This window comes from Fundulus heteroclitus, chromosome 5 (assembly GCF_011125445.2).
Source record: "Fundulus heteroclitus isolate FHET01 chromosome 5, MU-UCD_Fhet_4.1, whole genome shotgun sequence".
NCBI classification, from domain to species: Eukaryota; Metazoa; Chordata; class Actinopteri; order Cyprinodontiformes; family Fundulidae; genus Fundulus; species Fundulus heteroclitus.
In genome coordinates this window covers 18,451,906-18,474,958 of record NC_046365.1, presented here as the reverse complement: position 1 = coordinate 18,474,958, position 23,053 = coordinate 18,451,906, and the positions used below count along the sequence as shown (strand labels likewise).

Below are 23,053 nucleotides of genomic sequence, written 5' to 3'. Positions count from 1 at the left end.
TATTCTTTTTTTCAAACTGCTTAACACTGCAGCACTTTTGTTTTTGTTTTATAACTGTATCATAGATTTATTAACCTTTTTTTGCTCCTTGAATCCTTGATCACAATCATAAGCAGGATGCAAGGAGCAAAGTGTGTTAGTATCTCTTCTGTTGTAACTGCTGTGTGTACGGGGATGTGCAGTTTCATGTATTAAATCATTTCAGGATATTCCTGCATTCATACAGAAAAATAATCAAAATGAAAAAAAAAAAAACCCAACATAAAACAAAGATTAGTGTAAAAAAAACATTTGTGTGAGTTGGAATACGAGTACCAGGAAAGAAAAGTTTCCACAGTTAATTGACTGGAACGAACAAAGATGTTCCACCTGTCAAGTGTGATGATCTTTTCATTTCAACAAACCTGACATCTGAGTTCGTTCGTGCTTTTTTGAGTGTACTGGTTTGGTGACGAGCCATGCGTTTTCTCACCAAAGCATGCAGGGTTTCAATCTCCACCTGCAGGGAGCGCCACTGCTTCCTGGCCTCGGCGAGCTCCGCTCGTGCCTCCTTCAGCGCAGCTCCTCCAAGGCTCACCTGCGCCCATGCTGCCTCCTCCTGCAGGACGAGAGACGAGGCAGGTGTTACGGTGGGCAAGCACAACGCAATTTACAGACAGCCTCGGTTGTTAGGGGATTTTAAGTAACAACCAGGATCCAAACTGAGCTAATGTTTTGGATTTTGTGTGGTAATGTTTGAACTAAAGAGGAAAAGAGTGTTTAGTTTCTCTTCTCGTAGCCACACCCAGCAGGTAAGTGTTTTTTTCTTGTTACCCCCGCTGGCACTCAGTCACTAGGAGAAGAGACGATGGGCGGTGATGTTGGCAGTGTGGATTTCAGGTTTGGGCAAACAGACAGCGCAGCAGACACCCGAGGCTGCATGTATACACAGCTGTGGAGCGCTGACATGCTCTACAGCTGTTGGTCCTTTCTCAGCCCAGTCCTGAACGAGTGAACAGTTGAAGCTGCTTTGACAAGGGCTCTAAAATATTCTTACAGCAAAAACAAAGTAAAGTCAGACAATCAAGTTATGCAAGGCATTTTCTGTAAAAATTTACTCCTCCACCTACTCCCGAAACCTGCCTCAACCCACACAACGGTTTTTCAACACAGGACAATCAGGTTTTAGCCCAGTTTTTCCATCATCAGCAGATAATTAGAGATGACACCTGATCCCTCATGGGATCAGGTCAGGGAATGGTTTTCCCTTCTGTTTCGATCCTTTACTTCAGCAACTCAACTCTCCTGTGACTGACTTATGACATATAAAAAAAAAAAAAAACAACAACAACACAATGGCTGGTAATTAGTTTGTGTCGTCGTTGCATAAAGATGAACTAATCAGCTCTTCCTTTTGACAGAGATTACTCTGGTATCTATTTGAAATGCTTATTTTCAGCACATTATAGTGCCTTGTAAGCATACTCACGACACTTGAACTTTTCCACATTTCTCACGTTACAGTCACAAACTGCAATGCATTTTACTGGAACTCTATATGATAAAAACCAACGCAAAAGCCGAGCAGAAGTGTGAAGCGAAAGAGAAATGTGGAGGGCGTTTCCACTAGTCCCCCTTTAGTCTGATACCCCTAAATAAAATCCAAACAAAACCAACTGCTTTAGGAAGTTAGCTATACTTTCAATTAAATAGAGTCAACATGTGTGGCATTTAACCTCAGGATAAAATCAGCTGTATTGTGAGGGCTTTGGAGGTTCGTCAGAGGAACATTAGTCAACAAACAGCACCATGAACACCAAGGAACCCGGCAGACAGGCCAGAGAAAAAGTTGCAGGGGAGTTGAAACCAGAGTTTGGTTAGAAAACAATATTCTGGCCTCTCAGAGATCACTATGCACAACATCTTGTGAAAATGCAAAGACTACGGTGCAACTATAAATCTAACAAGGTTAACAAAAGCACTGCAGAGACCCATGACTCAGGTGGGAAAATCTGTTCGCAGAACAACTATTGGTGGTGCACTCTAAAAATCTGGCTTTTATGGAATAAGAAAGTCAACATTGTAGTTAGTTACGACAAGCCTTCTCTGCAACCAGCAAACATTTGGAAGAAGCCGCTCTATTTAGACGACGGCAGAAATTGAGATTGTGTGCCTACAGCTAAAATGTAGTGTAGAAGAAAATGAACACCGTCCGTCCCCAGAACACAACATCTCCACGGTGAACCATAGTGGTAGCATCATGCTGTGGGGGTGAATTATTTCAGCACGGACAGGGACGCTTGTCAGAGTAGGCGGAAAGATGGATGGATTCTACGGTAAATACAGGGAGGCCAGGATGAAGAAGCCTCTAGATTGGAGTGCAGGCTCATCTTCCAGCAGGAAAGCCTGACTATACAGCCAGGGGTAAAGTGGAATAGTTTAGATCAAAGTATACTTGTGTGTAGGAATGGCCCACTCAGAATTTTGAATAAGGGGTATATAGTTTAGTCTCGAGATGCATAAAGCTGACAGAGACATACCCCAAAAAGACTTAGGAGATGTAATTGTGGTTAAAGGTGGTATCTGTAAAGTATTGACTCTTAGTGCTATACACTGTTGTTAGTTTTTTGTTGTTGTTGTAGAAGCAGAACTTGTAGAAGTTATTTTTCCAACATTAGAGGTTGCTAATAGTGTCCTCACAGAAAGAAAGGACATGAGGAAACTGAAATGAAAACTTAAGAGTTTAAAATTTTTAATTTATGTCATCTTAATCATTTTCGATTTAAGTCCTCTTCACATATATCTAAGGCCAAACATTAAAGGCCAAAAAAACCCAACAACCCAACAACATAAAAATATTACGAATTTAAAAATAAAATTGGAACCATTACTAAAAGCAAACAAGTTTTTTTTAAAACACACCTTCCTAAAACAAAAGGAGCCTGTCACAGCAATCAGAAAATAAACTGTTTTTAATGATCTTAACAAAAATGACTTTTCTAAAGGGTTTGCTGAGTCGATGTGTGGCTTCTCGTTGTCTTCACGAAAAGAAATAATGATTTGCAACAAAGAAAATAAATGCAGAAAACACGGATGAACTTTGTGAAAGTAAAACCGGTGAATAAATCTTCTCGCTCACCAAAGACAGTGTTTCTGTGTTGGAAACACCTTTTGATGTAGGATCATGCAACAATTGGAAACTTGGCTCCAAGAGAAGGAACAACTGAGAGGTGATTGACACAGCACAGTTCATGCCAGGGCTACGCCAAACAACGCTTGCAGAACAAGCCCGAAGGCAACTGCAGGTGTTGTCAGGGAACGTGAAGTTTACCTGGCAGTGAGATACAATTGCTTGAAGAGGCTTTTAAGGGCTAAACAAGATGTTGTTAAACTAATTGCAAACTGACTTAAAGATATAGAGTTCTTTGACGGATTGCATTCTCAGACTATTGTTGCAACAGCTACATTACTGTAGCGTCATTTTATCCTCACGGGTAAAATGGAAACCAATTAACTGCAGAAAAGTGAGACGGACAGAACTATTTCATTTCCTGCCAATATAAGGTAGCCTGTTCTAGTGATACTTTCATGATCTCGACACTGATGCCTGGTCTAATCACTCATTTCACACGCCTGCTTAGCTTTGTCCATTCCACATTACCGCTCATCTGATCCACCTGCTTCAGTTACTATATAACCAGCCTTCAGACCAGTCATCAGTGCCAGATCATTACGAGCCTTTCAGTGAGTCTTATCCAGCGTGCTTTATTCTGATTGACCGGTAGATACTGACCCGACGTTCCTGCCTTTCTGATTACCTGGTTATTTGACTCTGAACTGTTTTTGACCACAAGCTCTGTTTGCCCTGTTACTATTACACACCAGCCTGTCCATAAATAAACCTTCTGAAACATACTAACTTGTCTGGCTGAATACCGGGTCCTCTGTTTCGATCTTGACAGATACATTTGTTTGGAGACATGGAAGCTGTGATGCTCATGGAAATCAGGGTAACAATGCAGATCAGAACTGGAGCAGATTATTATAACATGCTGCTTAATTTTTGGTCACATGTGGTCATTCACCAATGAGGTGAATTGTCTGGGCGCACCACAGAAAGCTTTTACTTTCCTGGGTAGGTCGATGGTCCCTTTGATCTCCAAGCCACTGATCCCAGTCATGTCTTCAAACTTCCTCCTCCTCGCCGGATAAATCACCATTTAAATGTTGCAAAGCATCCCAGGGAACTGATTATGACATTTTGTCTGCTAAATGTAGAGCATCTGTATTGTTGTTGGGCAGTGCACTCAATTGTTTGTAAAAAAAACCCCAACAAAACAAGAAAAAACACACACCGAAAAACAATAACAATATGGAAAGATTATGTCTTATTATGTCTGTGTGTTATGTGTAATTTTCTGCATTCTGATCCGGCATTTGTGCCACCATAAATGTCAATACAGTAACACATAATGAAAATAAAGCTTCTTGAGTCTTGCAGTATCCTACAAAAAGAATCAGCGTGACCTTTGTTTATCATGGCATGCAGGCTTTTGACTGCAGGAATACGTAGCAGTAGTTGTGCCGGAAACGACGGCGTTTAATTAAAGCTGCTCTGATTCAACACATGCCCTGTGATGGCGACCTGTGCAGGGTGTACCTCGCCTGTCGCCCGATGACTGCTGGAGACAGGCACCAGCCCCCCGCGACCCTGCACGGATAAGTGGGTATAGACAATGGATGGATGATTCAACAGATTTTGGTGAATGCACTTTACCACCGGTGTCACACCTCTGTGCGGGGATTGCCATTCTGCTTGAATAATAAAAATCCTTCCAGACTGAGTTTTTTCTATCAGTGCTGAAAAAAAATACACGCTTGACCAAAGATTTTTAATCAATGCTTATTATATTCCAAAACAGAATAAGGAAGACTTGTGCTGTAGTTTGACTCATACATATTTAATGAATTTCATGGAGTATTTACCCCACAAACTAATTGTAAAGGGCTGTACTTCTTAACGCACCATTCAATAAGGAAAGTGAGGAGACAAACCCTTCATGTCAAGCACAAACCTACAAGAAGTAAATGCAAACAATGATGACACGGAGAGAAAGAAAGACAAACAGCAATTTTTAAACCGAAAACCTTTCATCACAGATGCGCCGTCCTATCTTTTTGGGCTGATATTTGTCCTAAGGGTGTGTCCTGCTGGATTAAAGCCAGAAAACCATCAAGGGAAAGTAAAAAAAAAATAAGATGGGTGAGGACATGGGGGTGAATGCAAACCTCAGTAAGAGCTCCTCGGTGTGTTCTGGAAGATGCTGCTGCACCGCCTCCGGATGGGCTAGGCCCCACCAAGCCGGCAGCTGGATCCGAGGCTGTTCCCGGGCCAAGGCGTCTCTCAGCCAGGCCAGTAAGTCTGCTCTGGTCGCACTGCACTCTGATGTGGTTGATGAGCTGGGTGAGCTCCATCCCTGTGCCATCCTCCTCCTCCCTTCCTGCTGCTGCTAACAGAGCATCGCAGGAGCCGGCCCGCTGCAGCAGCAGAGCCTGGGCTGCCTAGACACAGCCAACCACGGGGAGGGAGGGGGGAGAGGGAGGGAGATGATGCAAACAGAGTTAACGACAGCAAGAAGAAAAAAAATGACAAATATAAAAAATTATATAGGAATGACGAAGTGAATAAAGAAAAAAACGGAAGACATAAAGTAGAGCATGAGAATGTGAGTCGGGCAGGAGGCAGATAGAGCACGCAATGCGGAGGCAAGGAAACTGATGGAGGCACTAAAGGAGAGAGAGAGAGAGAGGCAGATGAGAGGATACTGAGTTCAAAGAAACACACACACACATGCACACACACACGTATACACCCAGTAATTACACAGTTATTATGTTAAGGATGAGGCAGGTGACCCATAAATCACCTGTCAGTACAACAAGGATCTTAGTAATAATTACACAAGTACATAAAGAATATTAAATACAATTACAATTAATTTGAAAAGAGGGTCATGTAGGGACCAAAAAGCACTTCTAACAACGCTCAATATTTTTCTCACAGCAACAGGCAGACAGGAAATGTTACTCTATGTTCTGTGTATGTAATAAATCATAATATGCATAGAAAGCCAACTATACATTCAGCCGTGGACAGCGAAGTTCTTCGTTTACTTTTTGCTTGACATCGACATATAAAGGAACAGCTGAGAACTATACCCACCCTGCACATTAGTTAGAGCAGAATAAAACAAAAGCATGGTAGCTAACCAGGAGACTGAGCTGATTATACCGTAGGCAAATTAGTAAAATGCCCATGCTGTAACTCTTCAAGTTGGTGTTCCAGTCCATAAATATTATTAGACTACATATCTACATTTCCAAGAGTTACCCATTCGAATCGTTGCATAAATTCCTGCGCCTGGCCATGGAGACCTCTCTACATGCATACATATTAGTGAAAGAATGGGTCGCTCTCAGCAGTTCAGGAAATTTCAACGTGGTACCATGGTACGGAGTTCATCCTGTGACTGGTGCGTCTGTCATAATCATCCCTGCATTTGCATGCTGCCTGTGGTCTGAGGGTGCGGTGGAGCTGACTTTATGGCAGCTCTGCTCCCGTCAGTCTACCCCAAGGCAGCTGTGACTATTATGTAGCTGTGGTCGGAGTTCTGAACAATAACTGACTATTGCATAAGGAGTAAGGAGATGGTAGAGTGAAGAAGTTCCAGCAGTTTTATTGAGAAACAGAAAGTAATCGCACAAATGGTCCCGCTGCAGTCTGCGTCTGCCTGTTTCTTCCCCTCCTCGCTTTCGGCTCTCCCTGACACCCGATAGTGGCCTTGGCATGAGACAAAACAAAGACAGTCTATCCTAGACAATCATCATCCCGCACAGTAGCTACGCAGCATTTGGCCTCAGCAATCAGCAGGCCCATGCTCACATGTCCGAGTGGCGTGAGGCCATAGTGACTTCAGAATAATATTCATATCACAGTAGCTCACCACCACGTGTGAATGTGTGTATGAATGACTGACTGTAGCGTAAAGTGGTTTGGAAGTGTCCTAACTTGATAAAAGTGCTATACAAGTACAGGCCATTGACTATATGTGGATGATAGCTATCTCAGCCACAAAGTGGTAGGCCATGTAAAATCACAGAGTAGGGTCAATGGATGCAGAAATTCTCAACTTTGTGCAGAGTCAATAACTATAAACCGTTAATCTATGCATCGCCTTCAGATTAGCTCAAAAGTAGAACATGGAGAGCTTCATAATAGGGGTTCCCTTTGCTGAGCTGCTGTGTCCAAGCCCTGTGTCAGCAAGTGCAATTTAAGCATCACATATGATGGTATAAAGCATGCAAGAGATTGGCTTAGCCCCTTAGTACCAGTGAAATTAACTCTTCTTGGTGCAGCATAACGAGACATCCGTGACAATTTTACTAAGTTGGGGATGGCTCATTTATGTTCTATGGCGAGGAGGAACTTGACTGGTCTGCACAGAGACCTGAACACCAAAGAACACCTATGTGGTGAATTATAGCAAAGACTTTGAACCATGCTCTTATATCCAACATCAGCGTCTGACCCCTGAAATGTACTTCTGGAAGCAAAGCTAAAAAATTACTATAAAACACCCTATTCTATAGGGTGTCATGCCTCTATCTTAGCAAAAACCTATAATGAATCCACATCAGGAGAGTAATTTGAGTCTGGACAGATGTAAGGATAAATAGTGTAAAATTCACAATGAGAAGTTAGAAACCTAAGCCGTTCAGATTGCAAAGTCAGCAACTCTGCAGCAATCTCTGATTCTAAGCAGGCAGGCAATGTTGTAAAAAGGAACCTCCCTCTTCCCCCAGGAAATGGGGTTGAGAGAGAAGGGAAGACATGGTCCATGGGCCGGGACTCGAACCCAGGACAGATGCGTCAAGGAATGAGGTGTCCGAACATGGGTGCTCCAACCCCCCCACACCACTGCCACACCGGGAACCTCTCCCATTTAACTGTGAGACACCTCCAGCAGAACTGGGCTTACTATTAGCCACCATGTGCCCCAACTTAGCTGGGATGGAGAGGACACCAAGGAGTCAGACAAAGCAGAAGATGAGTACACAAGGTTAATTCACAGAAGAACACAGAAGCACCATGCTAGGGTTACTGATTATCAGAAAGATAATCAAATAAAGTAGCCTTAAAAAAAGGTATAGCAACACAACATAACTACAGAAAACTAAGTCACTCATGTCAGTTTTACACCCCATCTTCAAAGAGGAAGGCAAATTAAGCTTAATATGCAGATATAGCAGAGGGGAAAGACATACCTCAAACTCCTGGTCCATCTGCTGCAGCTCTGTCATGGAGCGGTGGAACTCGGCCTGCAGTGTCCTGCTGCTCTCATCTGCCTTCCGCTTTGCCTCCCGGAGCAGGGCCACTTGCTGCTCAAGACGCCTGGTGGTTCTCTCCTCTGTCTGACACCTACAACCAGTCAGAGGATGCACATTCAGAGATTTATTCAGTTCTTACCTAAAATATATACAACTTGAAGTGAATAAAAAAAAAAAAACATCTGATGGGTGTGATCAAAGCAAACATCAAAGGACAATAAAATGAATGCATATCAGCTGTTTTGCTACACAGCAACGGCTAACACAGAATGATGTTCATTCATAAACTGACAAAAAAAAGCTTGAGATTTATCTATTGCACTCCAAATAACACGAAGCGCTTATGAGTGTCTTCTAATTCTGAAATAGTCAAGAATACTCCCGGACAAAGTCTTAAGTGCGTCATTAACAGGGTCCAGAGTCTCCCTGACACACGCTGCTGGTCAGGAGACACATCACAAAGCGCTATAAAAAGAACAAGGAGCTGCTTTTGTCCTTCATGGGTTAACAGCTGACAGCAGAGGGAGTTGGCAGGGAGCACGGTGTCGCTCCGCATCAGTACATAAGCGAAAGTGCTGATACGGCACAAAGCCTTGCCCCGATTTGTATGCAGGTTGGCTCACATAACTGGGAGCTGACTTGAGTAAGGTTACAACGGGCTGGAAATCAGGATATAAACAAAGAGTAGCTCATACGTTGCCAGTGAGACCACTGCATACGCTTGTAATGATTACCACACACTTGCCCCTCACATTTATCACTATAATGAGTTATATTGTGGAAAATCTTCCTATACTAACCTCTTCGATCTCACTTGGATTAAGTAATTAATAGGTTAAACAGATCTTTTTAGATGTAATCTCTTATTTTCTATTCAAAAAGGCTCATTAGGAAAAAAGAAATAAAAGACAACAACAACAACAACAACAAACAAATAAAAAAAAAGAAGTAAAATATGGCTGACCTGGCTTGGATTGCGATGGCTCTGGACCTCATGTTGTCAGACTGTAATGCCAGCTGGGCGTTCTCCACCAGCAGGTTACAAATCTGACAAAATAACGAAACAAAAATGCAATCAGATCGAGACACATATTGTAGGTTCAAAAAATTATGCTGTTCTGTTTCTTTCCTGCATAAAATTTAAACACCAAGAGCATATTTATTTGCATATTGTAGCATTCTTTTTCAAAGTAATAAATGTTGCTGTGGTAATTAATTCTTCTTTGTTAGAAAAGCACAAGTCTTTGCAACCATCCATGGTTTGCAAAAGGTGCTTTCTTGCATGGACTTTGTTTAAAACACACCCGTTGCTCGCACTTTTAAAAACGGTCAATTCCAGGAAGAGTTTTAAGAAACCTCGAGATAGCAAGAGAAACGTCACACAAAGGAGAAGGAATTAGTGTGTCGTCCCTATCTGAAAGTAGGCTGCAGAACAAGGCCCTTCTTTTAATTTGTAAGTAACGCTGTTGTCAAAATACTGTCAGTTTTTTTTTGTCACTTGCACCCTTAAAGATTGCAGGCATGACAGGATTTTAATAACATTTCCGCATATTTTCGTGCGTGGGGATTGCAAAAGGTACTATAGGCCTGTTAGGATTGTAAAGATGCATCCAGCTTACAAGACGAGACAAGACGAAACAAGACAAGACAAGCGTCTAACAATATTAATGATATTTCAGGATGAACAAGTCAAATTTTGCGCTGTGAGGAAGACCAGCGGTTTCACAATTCACTAACTGTTTTGAAGAACTTAATTATGATCTATAGAAGATTGCTCTCCAACTCATGACCCAATGTCATGAGTTGGGTTTTTGTTTGTTTTGCCTTTGGACTTCTGTGGACTTTTCTTCAGCCTGTCACCTCATAGCCACCAGTCATCATCCAGTCAGCTCAGTCTCCCTCCAGCCACCACCCTACTCCACATCAACTCCACCTACTGCCAGTAATTACTGCCAACTCTGGTCACCTGTCTACATATACCTGCCTCAGCCAACTCATCCCTGCCAGAACGTCTCTTCTCTTCTTCTCTCCTCGCCTCGTGCCCCGTCTCTTCCAGATCCTGTGTGCTCAAGCAGTTGGACTCTTCTGTTAAAGGATGACTGTTTTCTCCGTGAGTCCCAGCCGCTTGCTCTGCCTGTTCTGGTGGTTCCCCGTTCCACATCGCCTCTTCTGATCTTTCACTACCCGCATCCTCTAGTCTCCTGCTCATTCCTGCCTGCCTGCACCTTCAGCCAAAATTCATCTGCCAAGTCTGCTTCTGCTTGCCTGCCTCACCTGCCATTATTCATCCTCTCAATAAACCTTTTAAAAATACCTAACTCTCTGTCCGGCTGGGATCATTACATTAGATTAGTCCATATATTGTGACGTTTAAGCTTATGTAATTATAAGGTGCCAAAAAACATTCAAATTCAGTTCTCCCATTTTTTTCATTAATAACACTTTATTCTGCCATAAGAAAAGATTTAAACTGTCGGCCTTCTAAACAAATGGCTCTTGGGCCAAGCATCAGAAGTAACAGATAAAACAGAGATGTTCTGAACCTCCATTTGCTGAGGAAAAAAAGTTGCAGCCTAATGCATTCACTTTTAGCTATTCACTTACACCATTGTGCTGGTAAGAACTATATCTTAAACTTACAAGCTTCAAGATGTTAGGCCATGCTGTAAATGCCAGGGGATAACAATAATGTTGCTTGATGATGTCATGACCTGTATACATATATTTCTTACTTTGTTTTATGGAAAAAAAGTAGAATGAAAAATAACTAGTTTTGGACTTCTAAATGTTTAGGTGGTGAACTATGAATGTGATTTTTTTTTTTACCTGGTTGGGCTAAATTTAGCACTAGTTCTTGTTCAGTGTGAACACAACAGTGGTCATTGTATTGTTAGTGCTTGCCAATTGTTGATACCTTGTCTGTCACCATTTCTGTTTTCTACCGAGTAACCAGAATTGTTGGATGCTACATTCTTGTTTGTGTAAACAAGTGTTGCCAGCCTGACAAGAAGTGTTTATTAGGCGACTCTGCAAACGCTGCAGGGCAAAAACTCGAAGAGCTACTTCCTGTTACATAAAATCAGAGTCTCAAACATAGACACATGGGGTCAAGCTCAAAGCATTCACCTTCAGATCAGAGTTCACCATCAAACCCTGCTGAAGCCGTGTATCAAGGCTGTCCTGCAGAAATTCAGCATTGGGAACCTAAAAAAACTTGATTACTATGTCTTGACAAGATAGTAAATGTCAAAAAACACCTAAAAACCTTCTACATTTTTACACTTTTCACGATGCGCATGAGTGTGTTACGCAATTAAAATTTTCAATTCCTTTTAACTTACATAGTGTCAATTTACAATACCTGTCATCTCAAGGCACTTTACAAAGTCAGTTCAATCAAATTATATAGACAGATTGGCTATAAAGTTTTTTTTTTTATCTAAGGAAACCCAGCAGAACGCATTGAGTCGTTGACAAGCAGCATTCACTCCTGCTGAAAGTGCGTAGCCACAGCAGACAGTCGTCTGCATTGTGTCACTGACTTTGCAGCAATCCCTCGTTCTGAGCATGTATACAGTGACAGTGGGGAGGAAAACTCCCTTTAACAGGAAGAAACCTCTAGCAGAACCGGGCTCAGTGTGAACAGCCATCTACCATGAACGAGGGGGGATTCAGGATAAAAAGCAGAAACTTATGGTGCTTCAAAGCAAAGACGTCATTTGAAACAACAGAATTTTTTTTTTTTTGTTGAACTAGTTTCAACCCTTTTTCATTCAGTGTTTGCATTTCTTCACTTCTTGAAAAAAAAAATCGACAGTGCTCATATTTGTTTGAACAGTGTCAATGGATCACTTTACCAAGCCAATAAGCGGGACAAAACTGTGAGTGATATTTGCAACACACAAAAGGTACTGCCCACTTTCAGTTGATTCATAGTGTTTAATAAGTTAAAAAAGCAATTTAAGGCAAAACAGAAAGTCTTACGTGACAGTGGAGGAATGAAACAGGAAATGGGGCTCCGTGTTCTTTGCCGCGCACATCAAACATTTTCACACCCTTATTCATCTTCATTTTCACTTACGTGCGACACTCTCTGACAGAAACACGCCCAGACTGAAGGAAAGCCAACAAAAAGGGTGGAATATTCCAAGACTTTACCATAAACAATATTTTGAATTGATTATAGGGGTATTACTATACCCCGTGATAGGTGAGTGATCACTTTGTCTTGTCTTATAGACTGACTTCTCATCTTTAAATGGATGGTGTATTAATTAGAGATAGAGAATAAATAGAGAATAAAAAGTTAATTAATCAAATGCTGACATGAAAGGATCAGCAAAGAATGAAAGAAAGAGAGCAGTCTTATGACAGCTGGCGTCATGGAAATATGCAACGAACTTTATAGTAAGGTGGAATTGAAACGGAAACAAGAAAGACGTTAAAATGTCTGTCAAGAAGCTGACACTTGCTGGGAAGCTTGAAACGGTGGGTGAGAAGGAAGAGGAAATTATAAAGCTCGGTCATGTGACACTGCTGCACTAGTTACCTGGGTTAGTTAATGTTCTCCAGACTGAGACAGGGCTCAAAGTGAGAACCATTCGCACATTGTGTGACAGACAGCACTACTCTATAGCCTTCTGGCTCTCTGGCTGCGGTCCAGCAAAATGTCACAGACGAGTGCCTGTAATTCTCTGCAGCACGTTGATTCGATGGGGCTTTATTTCTGACATGAGGGTTTGAGAGTATTATATGCAAGACGGCAAATGTTACTTACACGTTGGTAAAAGCTGATTTTTAGTGTGTTGTGAGTTTTAAATGTAAGTATGCTTACACAGTTTTAGACTTAGACTTAAACAAACTTTATTTTGTTTAAGTTAAGTCACTGAAATTTCGTCGCCTACAGCTTACGACAATGTAATGAGATTGCAATTGAAATAAAATAACATTACAATATAGAGTGCAGCAGTGACAAGAATGTAACAGTGCAGGAGAAAAAACAGTTTAAAAAAAGTGTGCAGAAGAATGTTCAACCATGGTTATAGTCATAGCTCTCAACTCTCACGCATTGACCGTGTGACACACGCATTTCACTAACTTCACACGCTCACACGCAACACATGACATTTCACACGCAAACATGGCATTTCTCACGTATAAAAATCACAAAGCCCATCTGGGCTGCGGACGACAAAACTCCGCCTTCTGCTGAGCTGATCGGCTTCTTTCACAGCTTGTGGCCATCAGTAATTCCTGCTGCAGTTCTTTTTAACAGTGCAGCAGGAAGAGTGATCAGAGATATGAATAATTTTAGTCTTAACAGTGGTGAAAGTGAGCCGGTAAGGTCCTGTACCGCGTACAGAGGAGGAGGGGAGGGGACGGAGCTGCTGCGAGATGACCGGTTCATTCAGAACCAGTCATGGCTGCACGCTGATCATAAAAACAGTTCTGCTAACCAGTTTAAAACGCCACTTGGTCAGTTTATAAGTTTCGTTTTTATTAATTTCGCATTTTTTAACTACATGCACCGTATTTCTGTGCCTCCGCGCTTGCTCCTCTCCCTCCCCTCCTTTCCCTCGGAGCAGGTGCTTTCTGGGCGCCCAGAGCGCACTGACGAGAGCAATAGAGATTTGTCTGGTCAGCGCGGCGACTGATTGAGAAACCTGTCGCTGTGAAAGGTGATAATGGTTATAAACTGTAACAGTCTAGAAGTGCATTGAGCTGAAAAGAGGGAGACTTCAGCAGCTGGATCGTGCGTAAAGACGCAGCGGGAACCTCTGTGTGCTTCAGTGTTGCTGCTGAGGGGAAATGTTGATCATAAAGGCTTGATGAAACTCAGCCTGATTCACCAATCAGGTTATAGATTTACAATGATAAACAACCCACAGATGAATGTGTAACAGTATAATAATTCGGTCAATAATTAAAATCTACTTATCTACTTTATTCAGTATTATTTGACCAATTGTGTATTATTTATGTCTTAATCCATTAACTGAACAATAAAGTATTAATACGTCTCTTTCTCTTTTTAACAAAAGTAATATATGTCTACTTCATTGTCTGGTGGGATAAAAATGAGATGGAGTTGACTTCACCGGCTCTTCCAGGGTCCGGTTAGCCCCGCCCCCAAACAAGCTCCGCCCCCAAATTAGCATAATCTCACTCCTAACTTTTGATAAAAGTTGAGAGGTCTGGTTATAGTGCAAAGATAAGGGTGCTAAAAAATAACCTGATTCTATGGATTTCGCTCCGCCTAGCTCCACTCACATCCATCTGGGACCTCTCTCATAGAAAGTGATTTCTCCAACCAATTTTATTGTCTAGCCAATCAGGACGCAGGGCTGGAGTTTCATAGATGTGACGTAGTGGAGAAGCGACCGTGACGTGAGACTGTTTTGATTCAGATAGCAATGGCGGCTCGCATCGAGGAAGCAAGCGTTAACATTGATGCTGCTATTTCTTCCGTGTTGTCCAATCTACCTAATATTGTTTCATTAAAAGAACATCAGAGAACGGCTCTGAAGGCCCGCCCGTGGCGGCCCGCGGCGGAGCGGTTAGCGCGAACCATGTTAGGAGGCCCTTAGTCCTCGACGCGGTCGGCCCCGGATCGACTCTGACCCGCGGCGCTTTGCCGCCTGTCTTCCCCCCTCTTCCTGTCAGCTCTCTGTCAGTAAAACGCGTGCCACTAGAGCCACAAACACATTAAAAAAAAAAAAATTGTTATTTCCTGCCTCGCTCTCACAGCGTCACGGGTTAGCTTCGGTGTGAGTGGTTGAAATAGCACGTCGATAAAAATGACAGACAAGTGGCTTATCCAATCATATGCAAGGATTTTTGATAAGGCCCAGCCTTCAAAAAAGGCAATTCCTATGGAGAGGTCCCAGATGGATGTGAGTGAAGCTAGGCGGAACGAAATCCATATGGCTAGAGTCAGGTTAGCTAAAAAAGGCATTAATTTGAAAAGTTCAGTGTTGGCAGTGCAAAATAATAATGGTGCAAAAATGCAGTAAACGTTCAGTTGTGTACTTTTAAATTTAAATGCATCATAAAAGTTCAGCAATGTTTGCAGTGCAAAATAATGATGCAAAATGGCCGTAAAGTTCGGTTCTGTGCATGTGTGATGCAGAGTCAAGCTTCACTCCGACTTTAGGAGTTAAAATACGACGTTATCGCCTGCCGATGGCAATTTAAACCTTTTTTTAGCCTGAAGCCCATGTTCTGCCCCGATATATTGTAATTACTTAAATCAAGTGTAAACAGAAGCTGACATTAAATTATACTTTATGCATACAGTAGAGAAGATAAGAATAGAACACATAATTTTTCTCAATAAATATGTCTCCTATGGGGATATGGACATGAAATTCACACCAGATGCTGGGAACAACTCAAGCAATCCACAAAAATGATCAAATTAGTCAATATATTAGGTGTAATAAAGTGTACTGACACAAGGAATACTTAGTGAACACGTAAGGAGAAGAAGATGCAGAAACACATAATTAGTCCAGAAAATGTTTGAAATACTGTCAATATTTAGAAAGTAAAGGTACTCCTTATGAATGCTTTATGCTGCGTTCAGACCAAATGCATTCTTGATGAATAATCTGATTATAAACAAGAGAGGGACTTTTTCAGCAAGACAATAATCCCAAACACACAGCAAATGAAACTTTTAATTGGTTCCAAATAAAATAAACCTGCTAGAATCACTTAGTCAGTCACCCACCTTGATTCCAATTTATGCGACTAGTTTCTTTATACAGGTAATGTCCTGAAGCATTATCAGAAAAGGCTTTTCTATTGGGAATAGAATACATTTCAGTAAGGCTACGTTCACACTGCAGGTCTTGATGTTGAATTCCGATTTTTTTTGCTGAAATCAGATTTTTTTGAGGTGGCCGTTTATACTACTATTATATGCGACCGCCATCATACTTCTGTCTGAACGGTTCAAGACCACAAAGCGACTCGCAAGCACAGATAGCACAAACAGACGTCACACATGGCAGTGAGCTGTTTTACGGAAGAAATGGTGAATGTAATTGTTTTCAGAAGTGTTCAATAAAGATTTGTTTAAAAAATGTGTAAAGAAAAACAAAAAACACATATTATGGCTGGTATCTCTTGTTTTTATAATCAGAAAGCTGTTGAGCAGTGGGAGCCGACAATATTAAGACCACATCATAGCTAGATGTAAGGTAAGAAGAAAGCAGCACAGCTATTAACAACGGCGTTTTATGGAGCGCTAGCTGCTACAGCTGTGGGGGGATGTGTAGTGAGATCCAGGGCAGTGACATAAAAGATTGATGAAATGCAACATGACCATTCAGACTGAGGGTGATTTGAAAAATATCCGATTTGTAACCAAATTAGTACCATATTTGGAAGTGGCACAAAACAAAACATTTTTTTTTTTCTTTTTGGTGAAAAGATCGGAATTGGGCCGTTCACACTGCCATGAAAAAGATCTGATGTCTTTGTATGTGTGGATTATTTGGGTTTTTGTTGATATATGCAAGTTAATTCCTCTATTAGAAATAGGTTTACTGAAAAAAAATGTTGTTGTGTTCAATACTTACTATAAGAAGTTTGTTTTAAGTTACTTAAAGCTGCAGTAGGTAACTTTCGTAGAAATGTATTTTTTACTTATTTGTTAAAACGGTCACTATGTAAAATATGAGACAAAGTGGTCCAGTGGTCCTACTGCCATTTGAAGAAATACACTGAATTAGACCAAGCCTGAAATAAAATGGAGGGGCTTTTCAGGGGTGGTAGGAGCAACGGATTCAAAACTATTGCAGAGTTAGGCAAATTTCTGCTTGACAATTATCTCTGCGAGATTTGTTAATTTTTTAACTATAGAACTAAGATAGCCACTGTTGCGGTATCAGTGGTGATCAAATATCTGTAGCTTGCTGCTAAGACTAAGGCTAAGGCTGTTCTAATTTTCCACAGTTTTCTCAGAACTCCCTACTGTAGCTTTAATCTACCATTCTTACATCCTAGCATGTGAAGCTGTTATGAAAATGAGACTAGGCAGTAAGTCGCAGTCATTGCTGCTCGCACCTTACATGCACTGTAAGTTCAAGATAATTTGCATCTGACTTGGGATGCATCTTGGAGGACGGACTTCTGTGTACTTAAAAATAGCAGCGCTCCAACTACAGGTTGCTCAAATGCGAGCCACCAGAATTGACAAAGACTCCTGGATAGGTGTCCAAACGTTTTCATTAAAACTGAGCAAAAGTTCGGTTGCCTCCGATTTAAGCCTGCCTGCTGTTGCCATGACCCGGTTCACGGAGATTTTGCACAGCTTAGTTTAGGATAATGTAATGGAAAATAATCTTAATATTACCACTGAACAGCCTGAAAAGCACCATCTAGATGAGACGTCTGCAATTTCTGTTGCTCTCCATTCGTCAATGGTTTCTAATAATCACTTAAAATCTGACCTGGGATCGGAGCTCCTTGACGGTCTGCTCCTGCTCGGACCAGTTCTGGCTGCATGAGGCGGTTCTGATGCTCCACTCGGCGATCTGAGCCTCCAGCTGTTGGTTGGCCTCCTGCAGTCTGTTCACCTGCTCCATGAAGATCTTCAGTCGGGCATTAAGGTCCCACATGGTATGGTTGGAGTCCTGCAGCAAGTCCATGGAGACCTGGGAGAGCATGTAGGTTTACTACCCCACACACAGCAAACGCTTTTAACGGAGTGAAATGCAGCACCTTTGACGGCCAGAATACAGAGCCCGTACACGGAGCCACATTCAGTAATATGAGGTATTTTCACAGCAAACACTCTGCCTACCTTTTGAAATCACATGCTGACAAAGGTGTTTACATGGTAAATGTTTACCCACTGATACTCATCCGAAGCAACGTGGCCCTCAAGGAGAGAGTGAAAGCAAGTTTAGTCGTGTAGCTCATCCGGTCACACAAAGCCAATCCAACACTCCCCACACATCAACCGTATTCCTCTACAGAGAGCTGGCCGCCACTTTCTCTTAGCTCCAGAATCCCAGGTCATCGGAAGCCGCCCTCTCAGACGCAGAGAGGAGTAGCAGCTGTTTGTATCACAGCACGTGTGTAGATCTGCGGAGCTCAGGGTCAGCCACCACAGGGATGTTCCTCCCTGCCACACCTCATCCGCCTGGCTGGATGTAGGACAGAGGAGAGTCATGGGGTAAGAGCCCTGGATGCAGCGCTTACCTCACCAACACCCCCTTTGTGCTCCCTGATCCAGGATTACTGAGCTGCTTTCAAACAGGCATAGGGCATAGGGGAATGTTCAGGGAAACACAGTGACAGGACCGGTGTGGACTTTAGCTGTCCCATAATAAGTAGTTAAACGCGCCATAACTAACACAAGTCTGTGCTCTAGACCTCTGGTCTGACTCACCTCTTGCTTAAGATCTGTAAAGGCTAGTTTGGGAAAATTAGAGTCTTTCTGCAAGACTGTCTGGGTCAAAGATTGCTTCTTTAAATAGCAAGATGTGATTCAAACAATGGGAAAAGAAAAGACCTCAGTAGCCTGTTTTTTTTTTTTTTTTTTTTTTTGCAGGCACGTTGTGTTTGTTCTTTCAAATTTACATACATTTCCATATCAGCCTCAAACAGCCAGCAGGCAAAGGTGCCCTGCAGAGTATCATCACAGTCATAGAGTAATAAAACCATATAAGACGTTCTCAAATGGATGTTTGGTTTAGCCAGAGGTGTGTTCCACAAAAGCTTTAAGTATGCAAACAAAATGGATAAAAGGGCTATATCTAAGGGGAAAAAACAGGAAACTGAACTGAATAAATTACTTTTGTACGTCACTTTTAAATTAAAACTACATATAAATGTGATATTGATTGATTCTTAAACAGATAAATTTGGAAACAGGGTAAATTTAATGTAATTCATAGTAATTCATATTTTAATTTTTCTTCAGTATAAAATAACTACATTACTACAAAGCAAATGTAATATAAGTTTTCTTACATAAATTTGGTCTCCTACTTTTTTGCATTCATACTACACATATGATTGGTATAGCAGTAGGTTATATATAGGTTATAGGTGTTATATATATATATATATATATATATATATATATATATATGTATATATATATCTACGAAGAGACATAGAAGTAGAGTTGAGAAAGAATAGATAGAAAAAAGATGTTAAAATCCCGAAAAGGATCTGAAATTTACCGGGACACATTAAATAGAGAAGCCAGGGACCGGTATGTTGACAAAATCAGCATTACTAATAATTTGGATCCATATGAAGTTCCAAACAATGAGTGGAGCGCCGACGACCACTTGTTGGCACTGTTTTGCATATCGGACGTCTTCGGCTACCTTGTTTGTGGTGTGAGCGCCTATACTTCAGAACAGTTCCAAAGCTACAAGTCCTTGGAGTCTTATGTGCAGTTCACAAATGGATGGGTTCAGGACGGGCTCTGGCACCTGCTAGTTTAGTAACTGCTAACCGTTAGTGCCAACAACCACTCACGCATGTAATGTACTTTTAACTAGCTGCTATGTGTTTCAAAGGTGTAGTTAGTAACGTTAACTGCCAGCCCTCCCTAAACCCTCCGGGTTTCTCACGTATTTGAGCCTTTTCCCGCTGCCGTTTTAGTATTTATGTGCATGTATGTGGTGTCGCGGCTGAAGGAAAGAAACAATGTAGGCTATAAAATAAAACCGTGCATCTTTAACTTACCAGAATGAAAATGCAGGGAGCACACTCTCATTGACATTGGGATTCTGTGGAAAGTTATGATCGGTAGTCTTAAAGCCGCGATCCAAGCGAGCCGACGACTCTTCGTTATCTCTGACACTTGTTCTCCGTGGTTGCGCCTCCAGGCAGGAAAGCGGTGGAAACTTAACCCATTTTCTATGTTTTTCCCATGGCGATCATGTGTTGCGTTGTTACTGCCCACAATACAGCAACGGTTTACCATGGTTAAAATCAAGTTAAGGTGAAATTAATCAAATTAAAACATGGCTGAGAGAGGGAGTACAGTACGCGGTAGTCATAGGCAGTAGTCTGAGTAGCGGCGGCGGAGGCAATCAACATGGCGGCCACGGAAAGTAATACGTCATGACGCCCAAGCCCTATTGCCTACTGGCGGTGGTCAGAGGGCCCGGTGGTGCCGTTGTATGGCAGCCTCGTCTCTGTCAGTCTGCCCCAGGGCAGCTGTAGCTACTAACATAGCTCACCACCGTCAGGGTGTGAATGTGTGTGTCTGAATGAGTCAATGACTGAACTGTAGTGTAAAGCGCTTTGGAGGTCGTCAAGACTAGTTAAAAGCGCTACACAAGTACAAGCCATTTACCATTTACCTATCTCCAGCTGTCAATAGGTGAGAGGCGGGGTACAACCTGGACAGGTCGCCAGTCTATCTCAGAGACAAACAGGACAAACAACCACACACTCACACCTAAGGATAATTCAGAGAGATGATGTTTTTGGACTGTGGGAGGAAGCCGGAGTACCAAGAGAGAACCCATGCATGCACAGGGAGAACATGCAGAAAGACCCAGGGTGGGATATATATACACACCATGTGGAATACTTTCGCATTAGCCACTTATTAGTATTATAAACACAATTGCTTATCTTAGAGCTTTGCAAATGTATATGTCATGTCTTTCAGTTGCAATGATCTAAAAGGTAATAATAAAACATGGCTATCTAAGAAATCTTTATTTAGCTTAAAATATGACCATGTTTTAAAACATCACCTTTGTTTCACTATAAATATAATTTGAATTAAAAAAAAACCCCGCATAGAGTTGTAAATACACACAGGTTGAATAAAAGCACTGATCCATTTAGTGAATGATTTCAAACAGCAGGTTTGAAACAAGGTTTAGTCATGTCTTTATGTGCTTTTTGAACATTCTCTGTTGTAAGGTCAGGCACTGATATTGGACGAGAGGCCCGGCTCGGTTTCCAGTGTAACTTATCCCAGCCGCATTCTTTCAGGTTTAAGTCAGATCTCTGTGTGGACCACCGGCTCTTTCTGGAAAATTATGGAAAATGTTCCGGTATATTGAGGCCACCTGTGAGAGCTGTCCCAGTAAACGAGGGCCTGAGCTCAACTCCTGAAACACAGCTCTACAAGATTATCCCCCATCAAACTTTACATTTCACAATGGAGTCAGGCATGTGCTGTTCTCCTGGAAACTGCCAAGGCCAGACCCATCCATTTGATTGTCAGACACACGTATGATTCTTCCCTGTACAGGACACATTTCTCTCCATTGTTGTTAAGTCCAATGGCAACGTAAAGCCCACTCCCCACTGGACTGTGGAGCTGTAGAGTCCGGTGCTGCAGCGACCTTTACATCATTGCATATGATGTTTTACATTGCACTTGGTGATGTGAAGCGGAGGTCTGTAGCCATTGACTCTGCAAAAGATTGGTGGCGATACGTAACTCACCGATCCACTAATCCCAGTCTGTGATTTTACGCTTCCTACCGCTTCATGGGTGAGTGGCTGTCCTTCCCACTGGACTCCACTTTGTTATAATGCCACACCAACCCTTGTCTGTGGCATAGCTTGGTCGAGAGGAAATTCCACAACTGGACTGAAAAGGTGGTATCGTCTCATGGCACAAAACTGGCATCCGCTAAGCTCATGAGGGTGACCCATCCTTTCACAAATGTTAGAAGCAACAGTGTGTTTGCTTGGGAGCTGCATTTCATTCACCTAAGGCCATTGAAGTGACTGGAACAGTTGAATTCAATGAAGTAAAACTAGTGACCCAATACTTCAGGGAATATAGTGTAAATCTTACTTTATACTATATAAATGACCATAGCACAACTTTGTTCAAATAAAAGAGCACTTTATGTACAGCTAAGGTGTTATTTAATGGCCTAGGGCGGACAGCGCTTGTTTAAAAGAGTACCGATAAGCTTTCAGTTTATCCAAAAAAAAAAAAACAGAGTATTAGCATATATTATTATTCTTAAATTTTATAATATCAGCAATAAATACCTAAACAAATCTAGAAAAGATAATAAAAACAATCTTGATCCTGAAATATAATCCTCTGCATTGACCTAATGGTATTATATTGATCTAACAGGAAACTTTGCAGACTTAATTGTGGCCTCTAGAGTATTTAAAAGCAGAATAGGAGACAGATTGGTGTTGTGGCTGAATCAGAATGCACTGAATTAAAAATTATCAGTATTAAATTAGACTGTAGGCAGAGGGTTTTAATTTGAATCTAAATCTCTTGCACTGAAATCGATTACAAATGGACAGAAGTGGTCTGACCTGAAGAGGCCGTCAGTGAAATGTGGACAAAAACTAATCTCATGTGAAATGCATATGCCTGGTTTGACTTCAAAGAGCCGTGTTTGTGAATTTGCAATTACTGTGTCTATGCACATTTGACTTCTCCACTCAGCAAACAGGAGGCTGGATGTTTGAGTCATGAATGCAGAAAGCAACAAGCACTTTACAAATATGGTCTCGGTCTAGACTTCCCTCCATTCTGCAGACTTTCCCGTGAGCCTTTGAAGCTTTTGAAGGTTGTTCTTATCACTTGTCGCATAAGAGAAAGAGTTAGGTCGATGTAATACCAGACAGAGAACCTCCCTACTACTGGACAGTAGTTGTGAAGAAGTTATTAAATCATTAGACACCACATGTGAACCACCCAAACAGAGCC

The 23,053-nt window shown here is 41.7% G+C and overlaps 1 protein-coding gene across 6 annotated transcripts in view; it reads right to left on the bottom strand.

The window, feature by feature from the left end:
- Positions 1–23,053, bottom strand: part of krt222 (keratin 222) — a 51,381-nt gene that overhangs the window by 15,092 nt on the left and 13,236 nt on the right. For 2 of the 6 annotated variants that reach the window (XM_021313069.2, XM_036137074.1), the window contains exons 2-7: positions 18,179–18,524; positions 17,826–18,029; positions 9,332–9,414; positions 8,305–8,458; positions 5,269–5,541; positions 473–598 (exon numbers count right to left, since the gene is read on the bottom strand). In XM_021313069.2, coding sequence (XP_021168744.2) covers positions 473–598; positions 5,269–5,541; positions 8,305–8,458; positions 9,332–9,414; positions 17,826–18,023 — 834 coding nt within the window. In that variant the 5' untranslated portion in view covers positions 18,024–18,029; positions 18,179–18,524. The remainder of the gene's footprint in view (positions 1–472; positions 599–5,268; positions 5,542–8,304; positions 8,459–9,331; positions 9,415–17,825; positions 18,030–18,178; positions 18,525–23,053) is intronic. The other 4 variants (XM_021313064.2, XM_036137077.1, XM_036137076.1 and 1 more) reach the window with 3 other exon arrangements.